The following is a 16,943-nucleotide window of genomic DNA, read 5'->3' as shown; positions in this document are numbered from 1 at the left end:
TCCTCCTCTTCCTCTTCCTCTTCCTCTTCCTCTTCCTCTTCCTCTTCCTCTTCCTCTTCCTCTTCTTCTTCTTCTTCTTCTTCTTCTTCTTCTTCTTTTCTAAGACAGGGTTTCTCTGTGCAGCCCTGACTGTCCTAGAATTCACTCTGTAGTCCAGGATGGTGATGAAATCAGAGATTCACCTGCCTCTGCTGGGATTAAAGGTGTGTGCCACCACTGCTCAACTAGATTAAAATGTTTTTACCAGACTAAATACATAATGTGAGAAAAGAATCCTGTTACAACCTCACCCAAAATGAGATTGCGGAGACAGGTTTCCTGTGTGCCTGCTGCTTCCCTTCAGGCATTTGATGGTGTTTCAGTGGTAACACGTGGTAAGGAGTCTTCTGGATGATTTAAATTCTTGGTTTCACAGATGGAGGAAGCAGAGTGTGCCCCCCCCCAGGATCACACTCCATCATCACCACGACTAAACTCTATTTAGAACCTCAACCTGACCTGTTGGTTTCTCCTAGATGCTACTATAGTTTGGGTAAACACCCCGAAGGTGCATGTGTGTGTTGGGGATCTCCAGCTCAAGCCCCTTTCCAAACCCAGCCCCCACGTTGGCCTGGGAACTCAACCCCACTCCTCCCATTCCAAACCCCACCCTCTCAGAAAGCTGCCAAGGGTTGGTTCCTCCCCTGAGCTACTCAAGACCATGCCTACAGGGTGTTTCTCTCCTGCTTCCTTTCTCTGGGAGTCACCCAGGAGTTGCTTTGCTCTGATTAAACCTGGTAATTAGTTCAGCTTGATTTGACTTACTGCATAGGCAGAGAAACCCACTATGAAAGATTTCAAAATACTTGTCTGTGTGAAGCTTTGGTCACCGGGCTCTGGCAGCTAGAGTGGTGAAACCTTTAAGAGATGGAACCCCAGGGGAAGAATTTGGGCTCCTGGGGGTGTGTACTTGAGACACAGACCCTTCCTTCTGTGCTCAATTTTTCTGCCCTGTATTTGCACCATGACATGTCTGTGCCATGGACCCAAAGCAAGAGGGCTGAGCAAGCCTGGACTGACCCCTCTGGAACTGTGAGCCAAGACAAACCTTACCCTGGGGTTAAGTTGGTTGTTCCAGGTATCCTGTCGCAGTGACAACAACACTGCTTCCAAAACTGGGGTGAATGTAAGAATTACTAACACTACACGATGCTGGGTTTTTCTTCATGAGGTCAATGGTTATTTAAATAAACATACTGATTACATTTACAAGAGTTTCCATTTCTGAAATGGTCTTGCTAATAATGTCTACTTTTAGACTAAAATAGTGACAGCTACTGTGTTGTTGTTGTTGTTTTTACCCTGGTAGATGACTCAGGTTCTTGGAAGACAGCTCTATTAGCCGGCTATCACAGCCGTGACCTCCCCTTTTCTAAAGGCGTCTAAGTTCATCGAGGCTAGGTTACTCAAGTTCCATCTCAGAATCATTATTTAAGGATTTATTTATTTATTTTATGTACATTGGTGTTTTGCCTGCATGTATGTCTGTGTGAGGGTGTCAGATCTCCTGGAACAGGAGATACAGATAGTTGTGAGCTGCCATGTGGGTGCTGGGAATTGAACCCGGATCCTCTGGTGCTCTTACCTTGAGGTGCTGTTTTCGTCCGGGAAACGACGAGTGAATGCCCACATGCTGGAACAGAGACGGTCTGTACTGGACTCGGACTTCCTTCCTGCGCTGCATGCAGCTCCTCTGGGGAAAGGGCAAGCGGCCATCTTCACACAGACCCCAGTACTGCTTTCTACCACATTTACTCCCCATAGGATCTTTTTAGATTAGTTTTGTTCAGAGTTCTAGATTAATATTTAAAATTTGGCACAAAATATTCCATTCTGGGGTCTTCCTACATAAGAATAGCCTAGCACAAGAGAAGGATATAGGAAAGCCTCGTGGAGACATGCGGTTTCACGACCTCCCGCAAAGCCAAGCTGTGTTCTACCAGTTTGCGTTTCCTCTTTCTCTCTCTTTTTAAAGTAGATTTATTTATTTTTTTGGTTGTAGTTGTGGTTTGATTTTTTTTTTGAGATAGGATCTCAGTACTCTGTAGTCCAGGTTGCCCACCCTGACACCGAGGTCAAGTCTTCCTACCGAGTGCGGGGATGGCAGGTGCAGGCCACACAACGGGCTCGGCTCTTTTCAACAGCGTAAGTGATTTGAGGGGAGAGGGTGCTTTCCTGTCTACACAAGTCTGTCAGTGAACATGATCACACTTTTGTCTTTCTGTATTCATTAATTCTGCCTCCAACCAGATCCTCTAAAATCTCTTCTGAAGTGGAAAAAGAATTTGAGTGCAGTACAAAGTCTACATGATACTTGATGGAGAACCATTCAAATGACCGCCGTGAAAATACAGAATGGGAGACCAAGTCACCACTGCTGTTCAGAACAGACCAGAACTAAGGTGTGGCCCAGAGGTGGAGGACTGGGCTAGCCTGTGCCATCCCAGCATCCTAAAAGCAAACATTCCAAATGATCCTGACCACTATTTGAGAATCATTTATTATAATTTGTTCGGAAAAGTAAGTCTCAAATTTTCACTTACAGATTAAAAATAACCAGGGAATTTATTTGAATGTGTTTCTGCCCAACTGTAACGTGTAAGAAAATATTTTATTAAGGAATCTTATAATAATAGAAAAACAATTTAGTGATTCTGTTACTTCAGTCTGAAACGAAATTAACATGGAACAAAATGCTCAGAGAGTTAAATATGTCAATAAATATGTAATGTTTGACATAGTCTTAGACATTTTCCAGTAGGGCCACAGTGGTGGAGGACGCTTTAATCCTAGTACTTAGGAGGCAGACGCAGGTGGATCTCCTTGAGTTCGAGGCCAGCCTGGTTTACAGAGCTAGTTCCAGGACAGCTAAAAACCCTGTCTCGAAAAACAAAACAAAACACCCCCCCCCAAAATAAATAAAAACCACCAAAAAAAAAAAAAGAAAGAAAGAAAAGAAATTTTCCAGTAGGAAAGCGGTGTGGCGTGCCAGCCTCCCCCCACTCCTCCCCCCCATCCTCCCATCCCTATTCCCACCCCCACCCCCTCACAGCCTGCTGATAAATCTGACTGAATCTGTTACACAGGTAGTAAGAGAGATTAAATGCCATGTTAATTCGGGCTTGTCTGTGTTTTCAAAGATTTATTTTGTTTTACCACGTCTGTTTTAGATCCTGTGCACCTGGCCCACGGAGCCAGAAGAGGACCCTGGATCCCTCGACCCTTAGTGACAGGCCTTGTGAGCCACGTGGGCCCTGGGAACCAAACCGGGGTCCTTTGCAAGAACAAGTGCTCTTAACCCCGACATCCTGTGCCATTGCTCTGGAGCCCTAAACCTTTTTTAAATGAGACTTTTTAAAGACTGTTACTAGGTTTTATGAATCCTTTACATATTGTTGTAGGACCCAGCCATGAAAAGCTCAACAGAGGCTTGGGTCTCAGTAGTTTCCCTAAGGCAATACCTGATTATAAGAAAGACCACAAACTGAGACTACCCAAGCAGCACTCAGGAACAGACCATTCAAAGGAAATTCCTAACCTTCCAACCACAGTAGATAGGGTCACCTGCCAGCACATACCCTGCTAAGGTAACTTTTCTTGGTTTCGCCTCTAGAAGGGCGGGGGACCGCCTCTTGCTACTGTGCTGACGAGGAGGTCCCTACGGCTTGTAACATGCACACAATAAACCTTGCTTTTGCATTTTGGTGAGTCGGTCTCCCCGGTGGTCTTTTGGGGTCCCCAGGGACTGAGCATAACAATTGTTATCTAAAGCAAGGCTTTCTGGCTTACAGATCCCATCCTCCTGCCCCAAACCATGCCCTCCTCGGGAGGGTTTCTTTCACTCCACAGGTGTGTCTCCCTTTGCTGGAGCCCAAGCTCTGCTCTATCCCATTTCCCTGATTTTTGCACCTTGACTGACCTTAGCATGTGGCTTTGCTCCTTAAGACTGCTGTTTGTTTGGTTGGGAATTTTTGGGATTTGTTGTGCTGTGCGGCAAGGTTGGTAAGAACCTAGGGAGTTATACATGCTAGGCAAGTGCTCCATCTTTGAGCTTTTTTTTTTTTGCCAGACCTTCTTTAAAAATTTAAATGCATAGATTACATTGTATGTAATTTTAATTTTCATTCAATTTAAATTAAGTTTTAATTCACCATTTTGTTTTAGTTCACTGTGCTTAGTTGGGGATTTTTGTAGCTATGTTCATGTGAAATTTATCCTCTGTGTGTGTGTGTGTGTGTGTGTGTGTGTGTGTGTGTGTAGCTCAGGTCAATCTCAACCTCATTCTGCAGCCCAGGTTTGTTTCCGAGTCATGACCCCCTGCCTTGACCCTTCAAGTGCTGACCTGGGTTTCCTTCTTGTATCCCCTTTGGTTTTCATGTCAAGCTCATGCTGGAATGGCCTCCTCTTGTTCAGTTTTTTAAAATTCTGGGGCTTGAGGTGAGTGCTTGCTGAGCACAGGGAAGACCCTGGCTCCAGTACTTATTCAAAAAGTCTCAGGTGCTGTGGGATGGACAAATTACTGTGCAGACGTGGTGAAGAACTAATCCCCCAAAAAGCACAGAAATAGCAAACAATAGGAATAGAAACCCCAGCCACAACGACAGGAGTTTCTGAGGAGAATGTGCTGTGCCAAGAAGCACGAAAGAAAGGCCTGAAGGAGGGGCAGGATAACAATGCAAAGGCAGTCAGTGCCTGTGAGGAGCCGTCAAGGCCCTGGGAAGCCCAAGACGCTGAAGGGCCCCAGCACAAACTCAGCCATCTTGCCTTCTTCACTCAGCCCAAGCCTGGGAAGCAGATTTCAGGCCAAGGGTTTCAGGCTCTGACACTAAAGCCCAAGACTCGAAACCAAGGGCGAGGCTGCAGCTCCAGCTCAGGCTCCCAAGGTGCCCGGGGTCCTAGGAAGGTCCCACAGGAAAGGCTTCTGTGTGAGACTGAGAAGACGGATGGATGGGTGTGACACACCACAGTGCAGACGGACAGGGCGCTACGGTGTTTTTACAAGTAAGCCTGAGGCCAAAATCTGTTTTTAAAAGGTAGAAAAACGTAAACCTCATCTGATTGCTATTATTTGTTCTTTAAATGTTTAGATAGAACTCACTTTCAAAACCACCAGGACTTGGACATTTCCTTCTCAGAGGGCTTTATTTATTTACTGAATTTCTGTCTTACATGTAGGCTTATTCAGGTCTCTGCTCCATCATGGACGAGTCTGGCAGTGCGAGAGGCTTGCTAAGCAGCCCTTTCCTTTCTAAGTTGAGGTTTAGCATTCATTTTCCTATTAAGGCTTGCGAATTCTGTCACCATAGTTTCTCAATCTAAGGCTGGTGCCTTTGTCTTCCTTTTCAGTTTATCAGAGCGTTTAGTAACTTCTTAAGATCAGTTCACTTTTTGACCAGCAGTCTGGCTGTCCCCAGTGGGACATCTGTGGAACCACCCAGGGCACGTGACTAGCTGGAGCACGTCACTCCACATTTATTTATTTCTGCTCTGTTTTTTATTGCTCTGAGGTCTACTATCGCACCTGTGCGGGCACTACCCCGACTTTGCTGGAGGGCTTGCACTATGCCTGATCTACTTTTTCCAGCACACACACACACACACACACACACACACACACACACCACTAGCTGTAACTTTAAAAAAAACTGATAATCTGTGCGATTAGACAATTCACACTTAACACAAACATTGAAATACTTGCGTATATGTCTTATTATTTTTCTGTTTGTTTACCTCTGTTTTTTTTTTGCTGTTGTGTTAGGGACTTGTTTTTTGATGTTATTGCTGTTTTGTTTTTTATTATTTTTTGTCCATATTGTGACTTTTTTCAGCATTATTGTGGATCTTCATTATTTCATTTAATATTATGGAGATGTAAGCAAAAGTTAGGATACAGAAGCTTAAAGCTCTGTTACACGCATATCATTATATTTTGATAATAAGAATATTGCAGTGCTTGTGTAACATGCTGGTATTTTCTCAGTCTGTTTGGCATTTCTGTAGGAACGCTCGATCAAGGTCTCCCTAGTTCAGTTGCACACCCTCACGGGGACACTCGAGTAGGGTCTGCCCAATTGCACAGTCTCATAGGGGGAGTGGGACACTCACAAAATGCTCTCCCCCCAGTGGCACACCCTCACCGCGGGAGGGGGACACTCACAATATGCTCCCCCTAGTGGCACACCCTCACCAGGAGAGGGGACACTCACAAAATGCTCCCCCCAGTGGCACACCCTCACCAGGAGAGGGGACACTCACAATATGCTCTCCCCAGTTGCACATTTTCACCAGGAAGATGTCATCTAAAAGCATGTCTATGGGCTTCACTTTGTAGAACATCAAGAAAAAATGGACAAAGTCAAGCAGGTCCTTCGAATGAAAGAGTTTTCCTGTGGAGAAAGAAACAAACTCGTGGAACATGTGTGTGACATGGGCAAAGGAAGAAGCGTTTTGAGAACACGGTTACCCTCTTGTTTAGCAAGGCCCTTTAACACATCACTGCGGGTGCGAGACAGCAATGCAAAGTGTTACGGCTGCTTCAGAATGTGTTAAGGTGTAGCAGTTCCAAGGGGATAGCTTTCCATGCAGCTGCCCTTAGGAAGCCCATTTGACCTCGCACAGACCAGACCGTGTGTCTCAGTCACAGGAAAGGTGACACCCTGGCAAGTGTGAGAGAAGGCCACCATCTCTCTCAGAGCGCTTCCCCTGGCCCTGCTAGCGCTCAACGAACCTACCACAGAGCAACCTTTAGTCCTAATTTTTTACTAAGATATTCTATATTTCAAAATTTGAAAATTGTTTAATCAGGCGATTATAAGACAGAGTAGTATTTTAGATTTATAGAGATATACTGCATTTTAAAAATATGATTGATTAGGCCCAGTTAGTTTTTTCAGGCAGAGTCCTGAATTTAAAAGTGAAAACTGAGCAGAAAGATTCAGCCGGCTCTGAAGGATGTAGCATAAGATGGCTGCCCCATTAGTAAGCTGGATGGACACATGCTACACTTGCTTTGAATGTTGAGGCTATGTGGGTCGCTTAATATGAAATGTACAATTGTATTTTGCTGGTGTTGAGTTGAATGATGAAAATGGTCATTTTATGTCTTTTTCTGTTACTAGCAAGCTGCAAAGTCCTACTTAGTATGATCGTGTTTCTGGCCCCAGAGTAACTATGGGAAGTGAAGCTGAAATACGTCACTTCTATAGTAAGAGCAGCAACTTTGACTTATTGGAAATTAAGTACCATTATCAAGTACATTCCCATAGCCCTGAATTTGCTGGTTGGGGTATGAGGACAGGACTTGGAGTCCAGCATGTGCTGAGAACATACTGTCCACAGGGACCCTCACATCCTTCTGCATGGAAAAGGGACAACACATGCTTGTCACTGAACATGCGCATACTCTAGCACCCAATTTTATGCTTTTATAATATGTGTACACATGTTAATTTGTTCATTTATATTGTCTACCTAGAAAAAAATGACCAAGATATGGTAACTGAATTACAATTCAGGTGTGCCAGTCTGGCTTTACGGTTAAAGCCGAATTATCCATACAGGAATCAGGCCATGCCTCTCCGCTCAGTATTATAACACACTATTTGATATGTTCTTTAAAAGTTTTAAGACTATTTTGTGATAGACAGACAGACAGACAGACAGAAAAGCAGACTAAGCAGAGGATGTTGACACACACCCATAATCCCAGCACTTGAGGATGAGGCAGAAGAATTAAGATTTTGAGGTCCAGCCTGATTGAGGGTTCAAGGCCAACCCGAGCTACATAACAAGCTCACCTTAGTAAGAAAAGAGAGTGATCTTAATCCAACATGATTCAACACAATAGACTAGGCTTACCTATAAATCCAAGTACTGAAAATTCAATATAAAACCAATTTTCTGAAGTGAGACTATTTACAAAATCTTTCATTTTTGTAAAATACATCTTTCTTGCTATGATATCGTCTTCTAGCTAGAGAAAAAAGGCAAATACAAAAAAACCCCAGCATTAATACCGCCGATGAATTCCATTAAATTAATATTATCTCAAAGGCAAAAAAATAATACTTTCAATATAGCACACTGGAAATGTTTTTGACAGGATAATAATCTTCAGTTAGGCAAAGCTTATTCTCTGGCTATGAGATCAATCAGACCTAAAGGTGTCTTTCTCTTTCGTAAATGCTGACCCAGAACATTCTACTTAAGTTCTCTTTGAGACTCCTTTGCATTCATTTCAATTCTCATCAACATTTTGGCTTCTAACTAAGATGATTGGACTCCTTTCTGGTTGTTATAACACGATCTCACAGGCTAGCTTATACACAGCCGTAAAGGTGGTTAATCCTAGCGGTTCTGGACTCTGGGGAGTCCAGGGTCCAGGTGCCAGTTCACGAGGGGGCTGCTGAGGCCCGGTCTTCATGGCGGTCTCCCTGTGTTCTCTGACAAAGAGAGGAAACCGTCTGTCTGGAAACACCAGTCCATCATCAGGACTCTGTCCTCGGGACCAAATCACACCCCAAAGTTCTACCTCCTCGTGTCACACGTCTGAGAACTAGGACTTCAGCCCAGTACTTTAGGGCAGAAACACAAACGTCAGGAGAGAAGCAGACACAGACTTGCTCTGCACCTGAGGTACGCTGCCAGGCTCTACCTGGAGCTCCAAGGGCCTTTGTGAGAGGTGGCAGGAAGGAGCCGCCCATCCCCACCCACCCCTGGCCGGTCAGAAGGATGATGGCGGGAACCTTAGAAGGAAAGCGGGTGAGGCCAAAGCTATCTTTCTTGATTTTACAAACACGATGTGAGATTCTTAGACTAAGACGTTTCCCACCTCAACCACATCAGGAGGGCACAAACAAGAACCGCTGTCCCAGGATGGAAAGAACCCGGCTGCGGCTGACATCCCTCTGCTTCGCCACTGCGCAAGAGGAGCTGTTTTCTTCCAGTCTCAGGAAAGATCTTGCTCTCAGCCTGTCTCTCGCTTTCTCCCCGCCCTCTATTGGTAATTCTGAAACGTTTCCCTCTGTGGTGAGGTTTGTGCTTATTACAGGACGCGTGCCGCTGCTATTCGGCAATCTGAAGTGACTGGTCCCCATGATGGACTCACTTCTACAGCGTCACCGAGGCAGTGTGGAACAGAGCCATCACACAGTGAGAGACCGGGTGTGGTGGCAATCTGCCTGGGTCCTCGGCACGGCCTACAATAAGGCTTAGACATGCGCACAGGGCGTTTCCATGTCTTCCCAGGAGCTTTACAGTTTCTTTTTCGTTTGTGCCCTCTAACTTTAATTCTCTGCTACAGCGAGCACAGAAAGGAGATATCATCAATCCTTGGGGAATATTGATTTCTTAAATATTTCCTATTTGCTTGGCTACAGACTAAGGCAGAGCAACCCAAGGAGAAAAGGGATTAAAGGAAGGATTGAACCAGTAAAGCTTCCGTTTCAAATTCATGTATACCAAGTTCTCACCTGTAAGTAATACGTGGCCTTGGGTCGGGCATACAGCATCAAAACACAAAAATCCAACGCTTGTTTCATTTGCCAACTAAAAATAAAGAATAAGATCTATTAATGTTCACTATAACAGATTAATTTATAAGCCTATTCAGTAATTGAATAGCACCTTTATATTTCTGATGTAATGATACAGACAGCGAATAAAAGGGAATATATTTATACTAAAGTTATACTGAAGAGCTTCTCTATTCCTCTGCTCAACTAGAACAAGCACAGTCCAGGCACTTTACATTTTAGCTAAATTTTTATTTAGGCGATAAGTTACTGTCGGCTTGACAAAAACTGGAGTCCCTTAGGAAGAGGACCCTCAGCTGAGGAAACGCCTCCATCAGATTGGCCTGCCGGCAGCTGTGGGGTGTTTTCTTGATTAGTGGTTGCTGCTGGGAAGCCCAGTCCACGGTGGGCGGCACCACACCTGGGCGGTCCTAGGCGGTAGAGGAAGGTAGCTGAGCAAGCGCTGGAGATGAAGCCGGTAGGCCGCCTTTCCCCATTGGTTACTGTTGCTGCTCTGAGTTCCCGCCTTGGCATGCCTCAGGGATGGACTGTGGTGTGGGACTGTGGGCGAATGCACCCTTTCCTCTGCTAAGGCGCTTCGGTCAGTGTTTCATCACCACGGCAACAGCAAACTAAGACAGCCTTTCTTCATCACATGAGAGTATTATTGTACTTTATCAGCAAGCAGGGCACTAGGCCATGTCCTGGAGGTACAAGACACAGGCTGTTCTTGCCCTAGGGTCTCACTGACTATTAAGAGATTGTGCCGGGCTAAGTCATTAACAGTGAAGATCTTTGCACAACAAGATGGGAAGAGCAGAAAAGTGGAACAGATAGAGCCAGGGTACGGCCTGCAGCTGAAATAGGGTGCCCAGGTGTGGAGGCGCTACAGAGCATTGGCGAGATGGGGCTCCCAGGAGAACAGGGATGCCAGAGGCCAACCAGAGCATGAAGGGTATCTTAAGACATGTGAGGAGCATTGGGCTTGATCTCATATGGAAGACAAGGTCTTCTGACCACAGGAAGTGAGTCTGAGACGGCAGACTGAGCAAGAGAGTCCGTGTCAGGGCAGACCTGAGCCAGGCCACAGTAGAGGGATGGAGGAGGGGTGAACCGCGCCCAGGCTTTCCAGGGAGGAGGGGTGAACCGCGCCCAGGCTTTCCAGGGAGGAGACAGAAGAGAAAAGGCTGTAGAACTGCAAAGGTCTGGGCACCTTCCAGAGTCGGACACTAATAAGGATAAACAAAAACGCTTATGTAGTTTGAGAGTCAAACACACCAAATATGATATAATACATATAATATGAGCATATAATAGGTTCTCAGGGAAGGGACTTCCCCTGAGATTCCTGGCAAGCCTTTATCTTTATTTATTTTATTTATTTATTTATCTATTTATTTATTGTTTTGGTTTTTCGAGACAGAGTTTCTCTGTGGTTTTGGAGCCTGTCCTGGAACTAGCTCTTGTAGACCAGGCTGGTCTCGAACTCACAGAGATGCGCCTGCCTCTGCCTCCCGAGTGCTGGGATTAAAGGCGTGTGCCACCACTGCCCAGCCTTATCTTTATTTTTAATTAATTAATTAATTTATTTATTTATTTTACATGCCAACTGCAGCCTCCCTTCTGCCTCCTCCTGCAACCCCTCCTAGTCCACCCTTTCTCCGTATTCACTCAGAAAGGGGCAAGCTTCCAATGGGTATCAGCAAATTATTTTTTTAAATCAACTCAATACATTCCCCACACTACTGTATTTATTACCAGAAATATACAATCATTTTACTACATACAAAGGTTTCCACTACTTAATATTCTTTCATAAATGCTGTCACGTTTTGTCCTTGTAACTTCCAAATGATCTGGTTTGTCTACTAAACACTGTGTATATATACTATTTCATTGAACATATCGGCAAAATTAAGGCAATTAAGGGGAAAGGGCCAATTTACCTGTTAAAATGACGAGGGCATGGAAAGCTGGGAGCGGGTTCCAGGAGCCGTGAGCTCCACTGCCAGGCTCCCCGCCTCCTTCACTGTGTGACTGTGTTTCTGCTCCATCACTGTCTATAAACAGGAGCAGATCACCCTCAGCGGGGCGCTGGCAGACGTTGCCAACCGACTCAGAACGGGCAGGATGGCCACTCCTCGTGGGTATCATCTGTATCTCCTGCCCGTTTTCATGGAATAATACTACGATGGATTTCATGCTATCAACTAAATGTCACTGGGCTAGGGCTCAGAATGTGATTCACAGGCAACCGTTGCAAGTCGGTAAGAGCTGGCTTCCCCGTGTCACGACATTGTGGGTCATTATCTCCCAGACGCCCGTCCCAGGACACCAGTTCTTTCAGGTCCATTTTTTGACCTACCTTTCCGAGTCCTCCATTGTCTTCTTGCCCAGTAATTCACTCGGATAAAAAAAGGTGGGTACGGAAATGACTTCCAAGGACCCAGACTGCACCTGTCTTCTGAATCTAGAAATAGAAGTAAAGGGAGGTTGAATACCCAATATAGTTGAATAGCTTAACTTACCAAAGTAATGTAAATGCTTAAAAATCCTTCTTTATGCGTGTCCACATAATGTATGGATTTGGATTATCTCACAGGTTGCTTCCTGATACCAATAACATATAAGTGCTATTTCTTAACCAAAATATTTATGAGCTAATGAAAGATTTATTTTTGAAAAAGACTAAAATGAGCCAGCAAGATGGCTCAGTGGGTAAAGACACTTGTCCCACAAGCCCAGTGACCCAAGGGCCAGCTCTGGAGCTCACATAAAGTGGAAGAGAGAACTGATTATCCCAGAGTGGTCCACTAACCTCCGTGCCCAAACTGTGGCATGTATGCCCCATAGCATGAACACAGAAAAATAAATAAAACACTTGAAAATTAGAATGCAAAATATAAAATAAATTTCCCACAGGATTATAGATACTGTGAATTTTCTTAAGCTAGTCAAAGCATCCTTTGACAGTTAGGAGGAGCGAGAACAGTCTACAATAAGGAAGCGGCTAGAAGGAAACCACTGCCAGCTGCGGCGGCTCAGTGTGGCGGCTCAGTGCTGCGGCTCAGTGCCTCAGTGCCTCAGTGCGGCGGCTCACTGTGGAGGCTCACTTTCTGAAAGGATAATTTCCGTTTTTACTAAGAGCCCTGCTCAACAGCAGTGCAGCTTCTGAAGTTAGGCTAAATGGCTAGCTAGGCTTGACCTGACTCGCCTTCATTGCCCACTGGGCTGTGTGGACGTCTTAACAGTGGCTATGGCTGGTCCTCCTGCCTCTGCCTCCAAAGGACCAGGATTATATAGTCTGCTGCTCCATCCACCTTCTAGTGTAAAATTTGTAAGGATGAATTCTAGTATTTCCTCAGAGAGTGGAAGCTACTGGTAGAGGAGAACAGACTGGGGAGTTAGGTTTGGCTGGAAATAAAGATAAGTAACAGAGTATCTAATTTTAAAATGAAATTATATACCTTAGAGGCATATACAGGAGTCGCGTGCAGCAGAGGCAACTGAAGATTGCATGAGATTTCAGCATCCAGAGTCTGGGAAAATCTTGGACTGTGGAGGCTAATAGGAAGTTTACACTGCAGACAACACCCAAATCCTCCTAAGGCACCAAGGTCAAATAACTTCCCATTTGGTGGTCTAATTCCCCTTATTGATGGAGAGAGATTTAGTCCTTTGTAATCCTGGGTGGTGACGATTTCCTAGGATCTTTTTGAAACATTTCTGGATTATGAGTTTATGTTACATCAGAAGACTCTGAAGTGGCTATTCCAGAATTGACAGCCCCCACTATAAACCAACAGTCCCCTTCATAGTAATATGTAAGGGGAAGCTGTGCAGTGATGTGGTTTTGTATAAAATACAGCCACGTTCAGTCCCAATAAGATTTTATGTATATAGTGTTAGTGCTTTAAAAATTATTGAGCAGTTCCAAATTTATGATCAATTAAAATCTAATATCCTTCCTCGTTACTCCAGAAGATCTGGACAAAATGCTTTAGCTAAATGGTATGAAATTAAACCTGGATTGAAATTTATGCATTCATGTTAACTGAAATGTAACAGCTGAGAAACAATCAGAAAAATTGGGGGTTAGGGACTGAACCCAGGAGTGCTAACAAAACACAGTCCAAACCGCATCACTACATGTTGAACTCATTTGTTCTTTAATGTGTTCATCTGAATGACGGAGCTGAGCTGCGGAGGTGGCTCACAGGGTAAACTGCATGCTGTTCAAACATGACCACCTGCTTGGACCTCAGAATCCTCAGAAAACCAGGCAGGGCTGTGTTCATTCCTGGGACCCTGGCACTGTCGGAGGGCAGAGGCAGGAGCATGCCTGGGCTTGCTGGCTATCAGTCCAACTCGAGGTACAGCTAAACACCCTGTTTGAAAGGAAAGACTGAGAGAAATAAAGCAGGGCGCCTGAAATCCTCCCCTGGCCTCTGCATGCACACCACACTGGTATACATACATATTAACTCACATAAAATAAAATAATTGATTTATTGCATTGTCACAATTTAAAGAGTAACCACTCAAAGTGCCCTTATTAACATCAACACTATTACCAATACTAGGATCGCCTCTGAAATAATTTCACATAATTTTCTTATATTCTTCATTTCAGCTATAACACACAGCAGTTTCTGAAGCCACTGATTTTTACGTGTGTGCTGTGTTTGTGTGTGCTCCTGTTCCTCTGCGTGTGTGCAGAGGCCTGGGGCTGACATTAGCGGTTTTCCTTGGTTTCTCTACACCTCACACACTGAGGCAGGGTAGGGTTGCTCTGTCTTAGAGAGCTCTCCAACTCAGCGAGCCTGAGCAGCCAGCTTGCTCAGGGGGTTCCCTCTTCACCTCCTACATGCTGGATTACAGGGGGGCTACTATGCCCACATGGCATTTTTTTTTTAATGTGAGATCTGAACTCTGGTCCTCAGACTTGCAAGACAAGTGTTTTACCAGCTGAGCCGTCTCTGCAGCCCCCACTGATGGTTATCTCTGAAACTATAGGGCAAATCCCAAGTGGTCGCATACAAGGGATACCGGTTTTCTTTTTCCTTTTTGCTTGTGATCTTGACAGTTCCCCACCCACTTGTTTTTGCCTTATCCATGCCAACTACTTCGCAGAGTCAACCAAGACAAAAGGCGCCACTGCTGGGTCGCTCCTGCTTTCCAGACTCAGCTCAGTGGCCAGGGCTATGGCTCTGGTCAATAGAAAACTGCAAATCCCTTAGCATTGTACAGCATCTCTCCACGGCTTATCCCACCTCCCTATTTAGCCCCAAGTATCTGTGCTCCCAATGCAATGAAGGTTCCAAAAGTCTTGCACGTTGCTCTTTTGACCTCCTGCCTTTCGGATGCAGTCTGTGCCAGGCACCAGCACTCTGCTCTTATCTGCCCCAGGAAGTCTACTGCACCCGCAGAGAGGGCTCATCCCTTCCTCCCCCCATCTGCAGGGGGACTCAGACACAGCAAGGAAAAGTGAATCCCAGTGAGAAATCTGCAAACTCCGGAAAAATTCTGTGCTCAACTTTACCACAGATTAGACAAAGCCACAGGCTCATTTTCTGTGGCTCGGAGTCACTAAAGAGAATACAATCAATAAGCAGTAATATAATTGGACAGGAAAGACTACAACATAAAAATAAAAAGCAGCTGATGTTGAAATTTATCAGAAAGTCTTACTTTGTTTTAACCATGTCGACGACATAGTTCAAATAATCACCAGTCTAAAAGAAAAAGAGAAATCACTGAAAATTAAGGATGCCTCATAGTTTTATCGACACAACACTTTTACTACATGGAATTTATGTGTGAAATTTCAACATGACCTAATGATTTCTAGTGACTTCACTTTCTAGGAGAAAATATAAAATATACGTATTTATTTTAAAGAACACTTACTTGAATACAGAAACTACTGCACACTTCTCTTGTCTAAAGTTTATGACATTAATACACAGTTCTTTATAGTTTTACTCAAACTTTCAAAATAAAAGCATGATTATCATCATGGATGAGGGTGAAAAAGAACATGATGCCATTGTTGGGGAGACCTACACCCCAATCTTCATTACTAGGCAAGACGTCTTCTTTAAGCTCTCATTCATTATTCATCTCTCCCCTCAGAGCTCAGGGATGACCCTGCCCCAAGAGGAAGTGGAAAAAGTGTAAGGGCCAGAGGGGATGGAGGACACCAAGAAAACAAGGCTCTCTAAATCAACATGAGCAAAACTCACAGAGACGGAGGCAGCATGCCCAGGGCCTGCACGGCTCTGCACCAGACCCTTTGTGTCTATATTTGACTTCTAGTTTAGTATTTTTATGGGATTCTTCAGTGTGTGAACGCATGAGTCTCTGACTCTTGTGCCTTCTCTTGGGCTCTTTTCCTTTTGTTGTTCTGTCTTGTTCAACTTTATAGTTTTGTTTTATCTTATTATATTTTATTTTGTTTTTAATGAATGAATGAATGAACAAATAAACGAATAAAAACCTAGTGACTAGGGTAAAGGTTAACAACTGAACTATCTTTTATACCTGCTGGAGAAGGTAAAAATTAGTTTTCTCCAATGGAGTGACACTGGGTTTATAAGTGACTCCAGGGTAGGCCTCATGTTCAGGAGTAAATGAACAATGTATGATGGGCTACACAGAGGTGTGTGTTGTGTGTGTGTGTGTGCATGCGTGCATGTGTGTGTGTGCATGCGTGCATGTGTGTATGTGTGCTTTCATTTGGTTTGTTTATTTGGGGGTGGTAGTCTTTAATTTTGGTTTGGGGAAGTTGTGGTTGTACTGGGTTTTTGTTCATTTTTTGAGACTTAGGGTAAGTATTGGGGGGAGGATCTGGAAGGACTTCAGGGAGGGGAAGAATCGGATCAAAATATATTTAAATTTAAAATTGCTTTAAGTAATAAAGAAGGATACAGGTGCTTTAAAAAATAAATCAAATTGGCACAGACTGTGACTGCACAGAGCAGACCAAGAGGGGAGTAACCAGCTCCCCAGCTGGACAGCCCAATCTCTAGTCCCTAGGCCTGGGGCAAAGCCCTGGCCCCTGCTACCTGCCTCACAGCTTCACTAGGTGGCCAGCAGGTAAGCCACCTGCAGGCAGACTGCTCCAATATCCCCATATCTATCAGACCCTGCAAGGCTCACTCTGCTCCCAAACACACCCATCCCCATTAGGGTTAGGGTTAGGGAATCAACCTACCTCAGGACCTAGCAATACCACTCTTGGACATATACCCAAAAAATGTTCAATCATACTCTAAGGACATGTGCTCAGCTGTGTTCATAGCAGCATTATTTGTAATAGCCAGAACCTGGAAACAACCTATGTGCCCCTGAACTGAAGAATGGATAAAGAAAATGAGGCACATTTAC

General features: G+C 44.5%; 1 protein-coding gene across 1 annotated transcript in view; it reads right to left on the bottom strand.

The window, feature by feature from the left end:
• Mgat4d (MGAT4 family member D) overlaps positions 1-16,943 on the bottom strand; it is a 29,896-nt gene that overhangs the window by 1,348 nt on the left and 11,605 nt on the right. The window contains exons 5-10 of the mRNA XM_050161583.1: positions 15,246-15,289; positions 11,920-12,024; positions 9,513-9,588; positions 7,900-8,014; positions 6,298-6,428; positions 1,603-1,732 (exon numbers count right to left, since the gene is read on the bottom strand). Coding sequence (XP_050017540.1) covers positions 1,603-1,732; positions 6,298-6,428; positions 7,900-8,014; positions 9,513-9,588; positions 11,920-12,024; positions 15,246-15,289 — 601 coding nt within the window. The remainder of the gene's footprint in view (positions 1-1,602; positions 1,733-6,297; positions 6,429-7,899; positions 8,015-9,512; positions 9,589-11,919; positions 12,025-15,245; positions 15,290-16,943) is intronic.

Source organism: Alexandromys fortis, unplaced genomic scaffold (assembly GCF_014885135.2).
Source record: "Alexandromys fortis isolate MF-2015 unplaced genomic scaffold, M_Fortis_MF-2015_v1.1 scaffold_127, whole genome shotgun sequence".
Taxonomy (NCBI): domain Eukaryota; kingdom Metazoa; phylum Chordata; class Mammalia; order Rodentia; family Cricetidae; genus Alexandromys; species Alexandromys fortis.
The sequence above is the reverse complement of the archived record's forward strand: the minus strand, read 5'-3'. Positions and strand labels throughout refer to the sequence as shown.